We start from the raw sequence: 12,321 nt of genomic DNA on the forward strand, positions 1-12,321 counted from the left end.
TAACACTATTTAGCAAAAAAAGGGAAGGTTAGCAAACAGTTAGAGCTGTAGCAGCAGAGTGGAAAGAAAAAGCACTAAGATGCGAGTGTGTGTGTGTGTGTGTGTGTGTGTGTGTGTGTGTGTGTGTGTGTGTGTGTGTGTGTGTGTGTCTGTCTGTACCGTGATGTTGGCGAACCCCGGGCTGCTGGCCCACACGCTCTCGGCGCCGGAGGCATGGCCTACGATGGCGGCCTCCTCCACGTGCACCAAACCCTCGCTGTTCGCCGCCTTCAGACTGGTGATGTACTGATCCCACGACATGCTGTCAAATGACCACAGATCAATATACATAACCAATACACTGCTCAATATGCATAACCAATACACTGCTCAATATGCATAACCAATACACTGATCGATACATAATGTATAACCAGTTATCAATACACAATTCAGTCTGCTGCTGTACTGATCCCACGACATACTGTCACATGACCAATACAGTGATCAATAGCCACCTGATCCAGAACCAATACAGTTAATCAATACACAAAGCAGTACAGTGGATACACAGGCAGCTTTTAACATGGCTGTCAATCATCAATACACAGAGATAGTGTAGCATTTTTTTTTTAAACCAAATGGTTTAAAAAAAATGGGGGCATTTACAAATTTTGGGAACACTTAAAAAATGATTAGTAGTGCATAAAGTTTCTAAAGCGTAGTGTGAACAACAGCACTGTTTGTGTGAGGGTGTTGTTCTTCTGGCAACCAGCAGGTGCTGAGTGTGTGTTAGAGATGGACATAGAAATGTAATGAATTGAATGGAAATCAAATGATCAAAATCTTGGGGGCTGTTTGCCCCTCGATCACAGCATGCTGTTTGTTCCTGTTCCAGAGACGACAGTTTAAAAATATAGCCTTCTTAGCTAATTCTGTCTAATGGCAAAAAGAAATCCGCACACTGTGTAGACGTGCTCCCAGTTAATTTACTGTTTTAACATTTCTATGTATACGATCTTCATCAGAAATAGATAAACAGTCCCTTTAAATAAACAAGTAAACTAAAAACTACAAAACTACACAACTCAATTAGCAACTCTTTCTGTCTCTGAGTGTGTGTGTGTGTGTGTGTGTGTGTGTGTGTGTGTGTGTGTGTGTGTGTGTGTGTGTGTGTGTGCGTCTGTGTGTGTTTGAGTGAGTGTGCGTGTGTGTTTGTGTGTGTGTGTGCGTCTGCGTGTGTTTGAGTGAGTGAGTGTGCGTGTGTGTGTGCATGCGTGGGAGTGTGTGTGTGTGTGTGTGTGTGTGTGTGTGTGTGTAGGTTACCTGGACAGCTAGACTCTGGCTGGGAGGAGAAGACAAAAGGAGGAGGAGAGAAGTCGACTGACGAGACAAGGAAGAAGAGTTACCTTTTATACCCCAGTGGCCCCGCCCAGCCTGCAGGCACCAAGGTCTCTCTACCGCTCGCTCGCTCTCTCTCTCTCTCTCTCTCTCTCTCTCTCTCTACTAGGAAGTAAAACAAGGGCGGGGTTGATTTAGAACTGCAAAATCATGAATTGGACATTTTAAGCCAAAGGCTAATGACTCAGTTTAGGAGCGAAAACCACTTAGTTGTGTAATAATTCCCATAAATGTAAAAGGCCTAGGCTAGGGCATATACTTCATACTATACACTTAAACCAGTCACATGATCACTTCACTAGCCACTTGACTCACTACACACACACACACACACACACACACACACACACACACACACACACACACACACACACACACACACACACACACACACACACACACACACACACACACACACACAATACTACTCTAAGGTGAAATGTGTTAACTATGCAATGACTGTGTAATAGCTGTTTCAAAGCTTTGGTCATATAGATTGTGCAATATCTGACTTATGGCCTTGTTTACAATCCAGTGTGGTTATATAGACTGTATAGATATACAATTGTTTTGTTCTTCTATACATATTTATAACGGTCACTCTACATCACACGTATAATAGCAGTTACTTGTTTTCTCTGTCAACTCACTGTTCTTGCTGGCTTGTGTTAGCTTTTAATGCATAGCTTTTCTTTTATATTGAGAGCAACGTATAACGGAGTCACATCTCCTGTGTGTTTACAGTTCATACTCGATCAATAAAGCTGATTCTGATTCTGATATTGTGCAGATCTGAAGTTTGAAAATGGTTAATCACAAACCCAACATATTAAGAAACGTGCTGTGTAGAGGCAGGTTCAACAGTCTGACCCTCCACCTCAGCAGTGGCTGTCACACACCCACATGACATGACACGTCACACCAGCAATGCATTCTGCTCCTTGTAGTTCAGTTGCTGGTCAGCACTAAAGCAGCAGTCCCTGAAATAATCCTACAACTAACATTTAACCGGCAGCATGTAAGAAACACTACATATATATGTATGTGTCTATATACATGCATCTATAGGCCTATATCTATATTTATAGTCTATCAAACTTTATTTGGCTATGTTTCTAATGTCTCTCCCTTCCTCTTTATCTCTCTGTCTCCAGACCATTCTCTCTCTCTCTCTCTCTCTCTCTCTCTACTCTTACAAACACACACACACACACACACACACACACACACACACACACACACACACACACACACACACACACACACACACACACACACACACAGAAATACTTGTGCTAGTTCAGACCTGTGTGTTTGATCAGGAGAGAGAGGCGGGCTGGGCGCGCCCTTCAGCGAGCAGCAGGCCCTCAGAGCAGGGCCGTGTGCACAACATTCTGACCAGGGGGCCAGGGGATCGGGAAGGGGGGGGGACTAGCGCCTCCTCTGGTCGGCCGGGGCGCCTGTTCGGGGGGAGGGGAACTGGGGGAATAGCGTGATCCTCCAACACGGTATACGTCCTGCCAGTGAAACCCCTCGCTGTCAGGTGAAAAGAAGCGGCTGGTGACTGCACATGTATGGGAGGAAGCATGGTGCTAGTCTGCAGCTCTCCCCCGGGGAGGAATCTGAAAAAGAAAAAAGTCAATTTGTTGCCTAAACCTAACCAAGGTTTTATTTGTGATGAAAAGGCAGCGAGATTTTCAAATTAATCCACGTTTTGTTTCAAATGTACGGTGATCTTGAACATATCCCTGGTTTTCAGACATGTTTTATTCTGGCAATTGGGTTGAACCATTAGGCCGTGAAAAAGAGGGAGATTTTCTGGGAGATCGGTGAATGGCCCCTCAACGCCCCCCCCCCCCATATAACCCTACAGCAGAAAATCATCGAATAAATACAAGGATGTAAAGTAAATGACTTTGAATTAGGCTTAAATTCATATCTAGCTCACAGCAAAATGCAACACCAAGGCTGTATAGATGAAGGGACAGAGCAGACTACTTTTTGAGGAAGCTCAGATCCTTCGATGTATGCAGCAGGATGTTGCATATGGTTTATCTGTCTGTTGTGGCGAGTGCAATAGTCTTTACAGCCACCTGCTGGGGCAGAAGCATCAGAGGAACTGAACACACTGATAAAGAGAGCTGGGGCCCCCCTGCTGAAACCCCTGCTGGAGGTGGTGGTGGAGAGAAGGATGTTGCACAAAAACTTCTCAAAATAATGGATGACACAAGTATGTTGTGTAGGGGGTGTGTTGTGTCACACAAACACACCCCCTACACAGTGTTGGGGGTGTGTTGTGTCACACAACATACTGACTGGACAACAGAGTGTTTTCAGTCAGAGGCTCCGGCAGCTCCCATGCAGTAAAGACCGTTCCGGTTTCGTGCCCACCGCAATAACCATATATCATACCACCGCATTAACCATATCATATCTCCCATACATGCATCCCTCTCTCCTCTCCTCCCCTCCTATAATGTGAACTAAACACACATTGCTTATGCACATTACACACTGTACACTATCTTTGTCCACATACTGTAGCAGCACACGTGTACTCTGTAGCCTACTTGCACAGTCATGGTAATAATTATAATATAATATAATATAATATAATATAATATAATATAATATAATATAATTAATATAATATAATATAATATAATATAATATAATATAATATAATATAATATAATAATATGATCTACATTGGACAGTTACTAGTAGTATGTAATTATCTATATATTGTTTTTTTAAGTATGTATATACTGTATTATATAATTATAGAGTCAGTTGACAGCCGTAACAGGGACGGCACCCGGGTAGCAGTATGGGTTAGCGCCCCAACAATCCACGAGAGGCCTTTTAGGAGGGCCATTCAAGCTGCAAGTGGAGTCTGCAGTGCCACCAATTACTGGTACTGCATGGTGTCCACTAAGATACCATCACATCGGAATGAGATGTTTGGAGCGGGGGAGTCTGGTGCAGCGCACAGGTCCTAGACCTGGTGAGACGAGGGAGGAGCCCGGCCGGGTGGCAACCCACAGAGCCCGGTCCCTCTACGTACCAGAGCCCCCCCCCCCCGGTCCCGGCAGAGTAGTTCCGGAGCAGCGGATTGAGTGGCCCTGACCGCGTGACCACCTTCGACCCTTCCTAGAGGGCTGACCGTGGGACGTAAGTTGGGGCTTGGCCAGCCCCGGCTGGGTCGCCTGGACGAGGGTGTATGATGTTGCGAGACCCGAAACATCCTATGACCCCAGGGTACATCACTGAGGATACGTCCCAGTTGCATCCATGCAATGTTTTTTTTCTTTATAGAATGTTTATAGTATATTTATATTTATTTATATTATGCTGCTTTCACCGGCACCTACCTTTGTGTGTGTTTTTTCTGTGTGTTTTTGATATAAGTATGGTGTGTTACTGTCTGTCTATCTATCTATCTATCTATCTATCTATCTATCTATCTATCTATCTATCTATCTATCTATCTATCTATCTATGCACTGAGAAGTCCTTCAATCCAATGTGATGCACTTGTGAAGGCTAAGAGCTACCAGGTTTCATGATCAAGTTAAATATTAAGTCGCCTATTCATGTCATCTGTATTAATCACGAAATGATCAGCTATTTTCATTACCTTTGCTTGAATATAGAGAATTGCACAGTTGTCCACAATTGTAATCAGGGGGGTAGTGATAAATACAGAGGTGGGCAAACTATCCAAGCTGAGTAGTTTATCCACCTTGGCTTGTTTGCCCTCATTGATTGATACAGTTGATCTGAAAATAGGTGAGTAAACTATCTGTCTCATTTCAAAGGGGTGGTTAAACTGTGTTTAACCTCCACTACACCCCTGATTGTAATGCACAGTACAGACAGTAGATAATGTGCTTGATGGTATCTGAGATAACCCTACATTATTGTTGGGTTGTACCTGGCATTCTTTACACTAAGATAAACGGGAACATTTTGAGGTTTTTGTCATTTATAGGTTATTATTATTGATTATTGATTTTCATTGTCTGGCCCCACTTGACACCAGATTGGGTTGCCTGTGGCCCGTGGACTAAAATGAGTTTGACACCCCTGAGGTAGAGTAAAGCACAAGCCTGTGGCCTGTCGGGTGTCATAGCCATGTCTGTTATATGTGGAGATGAGTTGTGAGAACAAGCAATAAGGTTGACGCAAGATATGATCAAAGCCAACATCTAAAATGACAACTAAAGCAACTTGCGAAAGGCATGGTGGTGGCTGATGTGGCGAGCAGTTAGAAACAGGAAGGTGTCACACCGAGTGAGCATACTTCATCTTCTTGGGACCCGGTGACGTATGGCCAGCTTGAGCGAGCGCAGTGACGAGTGACGCACGACAGCACGTCAGGGAGGGTCGTTTGGTTGGGTTGCCAGGTACCACGACGCATATCCTACACTTTGGACATAGTAGCCTATTACAGAAACTGTGAAACACCCATTTGAGTTGTATCAGTATGAAAACAGGGGAAATGCAGGAGCATTGACTATATGGGGGCCCAAAGCAGGAGAAAGGGTTACAAATAGGGAGACTGGGAGTGTTTGCAGGTATATTGAACCAACAGCCAGCTAGCTGTCTGATAGCCTTATCAGAGAGGTGAGTCACACTGTGCTGCATGTGAAATGAGATTCCAATCAAAGAAAACAAACACAACCAAACAACACTTCCTGTTTCTGCTCACACATCCCCATTTGTTTTCTGAGACGCTGTGAAATATCACACATTCACATCACATTTCAGTTGTGCTCCATGCAGTGTTTTTATCTTCTACACTTGATTTCGTATTCAATTGTGTTTTCACTTTGTTTGATATAACTGTCGTGTTCCTCATGATCATCACTGTTACATGGAGCGTGCTGATTGGACGCTTCGCGACTTCCTCTGTCTGTCTGTGTGTGAGAGAGAGGGAGAGAGAGAGAGAGAGAGAGAGAGAGAGAGCTGAGCCAAATCAAAGGGACGAGTCTATACAAGCCACTGAATCCACACCCTTGGAAAGCACGCACGCACACGCACACACACACACACACACACACACACACACACACACACACACACACACACACACATGCGCGTGCGCACACACACACACATGCATGCACAGATTAAATCTTGCACATAGTTCACAGAAAAATTTAATTTCTTCAGCCTGCAGCGTGGAACACACACACACACACACACACACACACACACACACACACACACACACACACACACACACACACACACACACACACACACACGTTTGTACAGCTAGTGAGGACATTCATTGACATAACGCATTCCCTAGTCCCTAACCCTAACTCTCTAAGCCTAACCTAAACCTTACCCATCACAATAAATACCCAACCCTAACCCTATAACCCTAACCCTGACCCTGACCCTAACCCTGACCTGAACCCACTTCTAAGATAACCCTTCAAACCAAGTCTTAACCTTCAAACAGCCCTTTGAAGGTGTGTGAGACAGTGAGGACCGGCCAAAGTGTCCTCGCTTTCCTCAATGTCCTCACTTCACAGGTAGATCACTCACATTGGTCCTCACATACACACACACACACACACACACACACACACACACCCGCACGCACGCACGCACGCACGCACACACACACACACACACGCACACACACACACACACACACACACACACACACACGCACGCGCACTTGCGCACAAAAACACATTGCCTCTAACCTTCTCCCAGCACACACATACTGTACATCTGCACCATCAGCAACCACCCCGTCTCTCCCTCCCTCTGCTTCTCTCTCTCTCAGTCTCTCACTCTCTCTCTTTCTCTCCCCCGTCTCTCTCCCTTCCCCCCCTCTCTCACTCACTCTCTCTCTCCCCTCCCTCTGCTTCTCTCTCTCTCTCAGTCTCTCACTCTCTCTCTTTCTCTCCCCGTCTCTCTCCCTTCCCCCCCTCTCTCTCTCTCCTCTCTCCCTCCCTCTGCTTCTCTCTCTCTCACTCTCTCACTCTCTCTCTTTCTCTCCCCCATCTCTCTCCCTCCCCCCCCCTCTCTCTCTCTGCTCTCTCCCTCCCTCTGCTTCTCTCTCTCTCAGTCTCTCACTCTCTCTCTTTCTCTCCCCGTCTCTCTCCCTTCCCCCCCTCTCTCTCTCTCCTCTGTCCCTCCCTCTGCTTCTCTCTCTCTCACTTTCTCACTCTCTCTCTTTCTCTCCCCCATCTCTCTCCCTTCCCCCCCTCTCTCTCTCTGCTCTCTCCCTCCCTCTGCTTCTCTCTCTCTCAGTCTCTCACTCTCTCTCTTTCTCTCCCCCATCTCTCTCCCTTCCCCCCTCTCTCTCTCTCCTCTCTCCCTCCCTCTGCTTCTCTCTCTCTCAGTCTCTCACTCTCTCTCTTTCTCTCCCCCGTCTCTCTCCCTCCCCCCCTCTCTCTCTCTCCTCTCTCCCTCCCTCTGCTTCTCTCTCTCTCAGTCTCTCACTCTCTCTCTTTCTCTCCCCCGTCTCTCTCCCTTCCCCCCCTCTCTCCCTCCCTCTGCTTCTCACTCTCTCACTCTCTCTCTTTCTCTCCCCCATCTCTCTCCCTTCCCCCCTCTCTCTCCTCTCTCCCTCCCTCTGCTTCTCTCTCTCAGTCTCTCACTCTCTCTCTTTCTCTCCCCCATCTCTCTCCCTTCCCCCCCCTCTCTCTCTCCTCTCTCCCTCCCTCTGCTTCTCTCTTTCTCACTCTCTCACTCTCTCTCTTTCTCTCCCCCATCTCTCTCCCTTCCCCCCTCTCTCCCCTCTCTCACTCACTCTCTCTCTCCCCTCCCTCTGCTTCTCTCTCTCTCACTCTCAGACTTTTCTCTCCCCCGTCTCTCTCCCTTCCCCCTCTCTCTCTCCTCTCTCTGACACAGTAAACTGTCTTGTCTTTAGCCCTAGCCTCTCCAAAACACCTTCTGTTCTTGAGCTGTAGCTTGAGAAGACTCAGTTCCGTTAGCCTGAACAAACCGTTAGCTAAGCGAACTAGCCAGCAAAGCAAACACACTGGTGTTACTAATGTGAACATGCTAATGCTAGCTCAGGGGTGTCAAACTCAATTTCATCCTGGGCCACTTTAGCATGATGCCCTCAAAGGGCCGGTTGTAAATCTAACAAGATATAAATGTATCTAGCCTATTGTTATCATATTACTTAATTGCCTCTGATTCGATTATTGTTTTCTTTTAATAATTACTGTAATAACTAGCTCTGAAAGCAGAGTTATAGGGAAATAATGGCAAACAAACAACTAGCAGCCTACAACTATTAGAGCTAATTAGAATTGTATTAGGCAAATTGTATTCTTTGCTAGCTCTGAGGTGAGGTGCCGGGTCGGATTTGGCCCCCGGGCCTTGAGTGTGACAGATGTGCGCTAGCTGCTACCACAGTAGATATGCTAGCTAGTCTGCTAATCAAATGACAGTGATCTTACCTGACCAGATACTTTTGTTAGCTATAACAAGCTCACATTAGAGCTACTATAGCCTAAGGGGTCTTTCACACCTAGGCTACGTTGTTTGGTCCGGACTATTAGGACTCCCCCAGACCACAGTCTGGATCAAATTGGACCATGTTTGGGTTTGTTTGTGATGAAATGTATTTTTTGGATGGTTGGACAAATTAACTTACAGGAAGTTAAGCTCCATCCAGTCCTCAAAATACAGATTCTGGTTGTGCATGTCTGAGCCAGTGATGAGCCCTTTGTTGGGACCCCGACATCCTTTCCTTTTTTTTCTGGCCTGGGACAAAAACCCAGAGGAGAAAAGTCAACAACATTCACAATTCTTTCATAATGAAATGTTTGATTTTTTTTTTTTTTTTTTAACCAATCTGACCTCAAAAGGACTCCACAGTTGCTCTTCATGATGTCAATAGAGTAATGGCCTCTGTGCCCTAAAAAATGCCAAAGGCCAAATGGCCTTGCACCTAAAACTACGAAAGTCACACCCTCACACTCCGGAAGATGGGGGGGGGGGGGGGGGCAGCCTACTGGGTTAGAGGTTCATTGAGGCTTTATTTCAGTGTGTGTGAGGAGCGTCGAGAATAGAAGATGGATATAAGAATAGAATGTCAAAATGTGAAATGCAGTGATCAGGTTAACTCAGGGTGTGAACAGACATGCTCTCATTTCTCGTCAAACACACACACACACACACACACACACACACACACACACACACACACACACGCACACACACACACACACACACTTCCTGTCAGTAACGGTATACTGGCTTCCTGAGTCAAGTCGAGAGAGCGAGGGCGAGCGACACAAGAGGAAGTGGTTCTCTCTCTGCCACACACACACAGACACACACAGACACACACACACACACACACACACACACACACACACACTCACACACACAGCCACTTTAAGGAACATGAAAGGTAAAAAAAAGTTTCTGTGTGTGTGTGTGTGTGTGTGTGTGTGTGTGTGTGTGTGTGTGTGTGTGTGTGTGTGTGTGTGTGCGCTCGTGCGCGTGTGTGTATGTGTGTGTGTGTGTGTGTGTGTGTGCAGCTCTCACTGTTGCCCTTTTAAGGCAAGATGGAGGCAAGAGTGAAGAAGAAGAAAAATGACAATGAACACTGAGTGAATGTGGGAAAATAATAAATACACAGTAGATTTAGTAGCCTACATAATAATAGTTAGAGGTGTTATAATATCTAATGGACAGTAAATTATAGTCAGTATTGTAGAGGTATAGATCAATCATCTGTTCTTAATGGATGTTTTTGGATCTGCAGTGAACAGAAAGAGGGAGATTCAGGTTAGACGGAGACCTCAGGGGGTTCACTGAACCCTCTAGTGGCCGTAGCCCAAAGTGCATGTTGGGATTTAAATATTATACCGGTAGTACATTTAAAATGTTAAAGTCCCCGTGTGTTCTCTGTGATATGGTAGAGCCTCTCGGGGCCTCGGGCACAGCAACCAGAGGTGCTGTTGCAGGGCACAGCCACCAGAGGTGCTGTCACAGGGAACTGCAAAGTGACGCTCCTGAAAATCTCCTTAGGACAAACAGTCCTCACTGTACAGGGGTCAAAATGTGGAACTCACATTAAACAGGAACATGGCTGGGAGCATTTTAAAACCAATATAAAGGAGTTGCTGCCATTGTTCCTATAATTGACTGTGTTCGTGGGTCTGTGGGTTATGATCTATACAATGTTTATATCCTTTGTGTATGATTGTTTGTGTTGTTCTATGGTTGATTGATTGACTGATTGATTGACCAATTTGATGTTATCCTTGTTTATGTTTACTGTGTATTTTACTGTCTTTAACTGGACTTTGCCAGGTGCTTTTAATAACATATAGGGACGGGCAATGCAAATTAGCCTTGGCTAGATGATACAGACTCTGGCAAATGTTATATGTTATGTGTGATGTACTGTATCTGTCCCTTTATAAATAAATTAAATATCGTCGCTGTTGGGCATAAAGCTATTTTTCAGAAGGAAGAAAAACATACCCATTTTAACATAGTGTAATAATAACATGTAATAATATAATGTACCATCTTTCGCTGGTCCAGAGTACCTGAAACTTGCACAGGTTATTTTTGGGTACCCATAAGCCTATTATGGGAGAGAGAAAAATGGCGGAATTTGAAGATACAAGGTTTACGCCCGACCGCGACAATATTATCTTTATTTTTCAATAATAACACAGAACTATTCATTTATTGTGATGCTTTGCTCTCAAAGGTCAACTAACTGTCTGACATCAGATTGTTTTCATAAAACATTGTTCTGGTCTAATTTCCAAAACAGTATGGGAGACAGACAGTATGGGAGACAGACAGTATGGGAGACAGACAGTATGGAAGACAGACAGTATGGAAGACAGACAGTATGGGAGACAGACAGTATGGGAGACAGACAGTATGGGAGACAGTATGTGAGGTGGGTGTGACTGTATCTGTATCTGTATCTGGGCATCTCATGCAGGACAGGCAAAGAGCTTACAGTATGTTACAGCTTCTTGACACAGAACGGCTCCAACAAGCCTGGGAACATCTCTGAGATCAAGCTGAGACAAACATCAAGGACCCTAAACTGACACTAATTAGACCACAGACTCAATCTGATAAGATTTTATCTTTTAGAAGTTTTATTACAGAAAGTGTATGAAACCCATGACCAAAAAGTCATATTCTGTCATTGTTACATGATGGAATTATAGTCTAAATAAAGTGTTCTTCTTTTTGCTGGGTACCCCCTGGAACTCCCCCAATGACCCCTGGGGGTCCCTGGACCCCACCTTGAGAAGCCCTGATCTACATCATAACATGTAAACATTAGATAGTGTCCATGTTATAACTCATCTACATTATAACATGTACACATTAGATAGTGTCCATGTTATAACTGATCTACATTATAACATGTAAACCTTAGATAGTGTCCATGTTATAACTGATCTACATCATAACATGTAAATATTAGATAGTGTCTATGTTATAACTGATCTACATTATAACATGTAAACATTAGATAGTGTCCATGTTATAACTGATCTCATAACATGTAAACATTAGATAGTGTCCATGTTATAACTGATCTACATTATAACATGTAAACATTAGATAGTGTCCATGTTATAACTGATCTACATCATAACATGTAAATATTAGATAGTGTCTATGTTATAACTGATCTACATTATAACATGTAAACATTAGATAGTGTCCATGTTATAACTGATCTCATAACATGTAAACATTAGATAGTGTCCATGTTATAACTGATCTACATTATAACATGTAAACATTAGATAGTGTCCATGTTATAACTGATCTACATTATAACATGTAAACATTAGATAGTGTCCATGTTATAACTGATCTACATTATAACATGTAAACATTAGATAGTGTCCATGTTATAACTGATCTACATCATAACATGTAAACATTAGATAGTGTCCATGT

The 12,321-nt window shown here is 44.2% G+C and overlaps 1 protein-coding gene across 1 annotated transcript in view; it reads right to left on the reverse strand.

Moving 5' to 3' along the window:
* pfn1 (profilin 1) overlaps nucleotides 1-1,363 on the reverse strand; it is a 6,773-nt gene extending 5,410 nt beyond the window's left edge. The window contains exons 1-2 of the mRNA XM_083640366.1: nucleotides 1,306-1,363; nucleotides 160-301 (exon numbers count right to left, since the gene is read on the reverse strand). Of these exons, the coding sequence (XP_083496492.1) occupies nucleotides 160-300 (141 nt within the window). The 5' untranslated portion in view covers nucleotide 301; nucleotides 1,306-1,363. The remainder of the gene's footprint in view (nucleotides 1-159; nucleotides 302-1,305) is intronic.
* Nucleotides 1,364-12,321: the final 10,958 nt, after the last annotated feature.

Source organism: Poromitra crassiceps, assembly GCF_964638095.1.
Source record: "Poromitra crassiceps genome assembly, chromosome: 7".
In the NCBI taxonomy this organism is placed as follows: Eukaryota; Metazoa; Chordata; class Actinopteri; order Beryciformes; family Melamphaidae; genus Poromitra; species Poromitra crassiceps.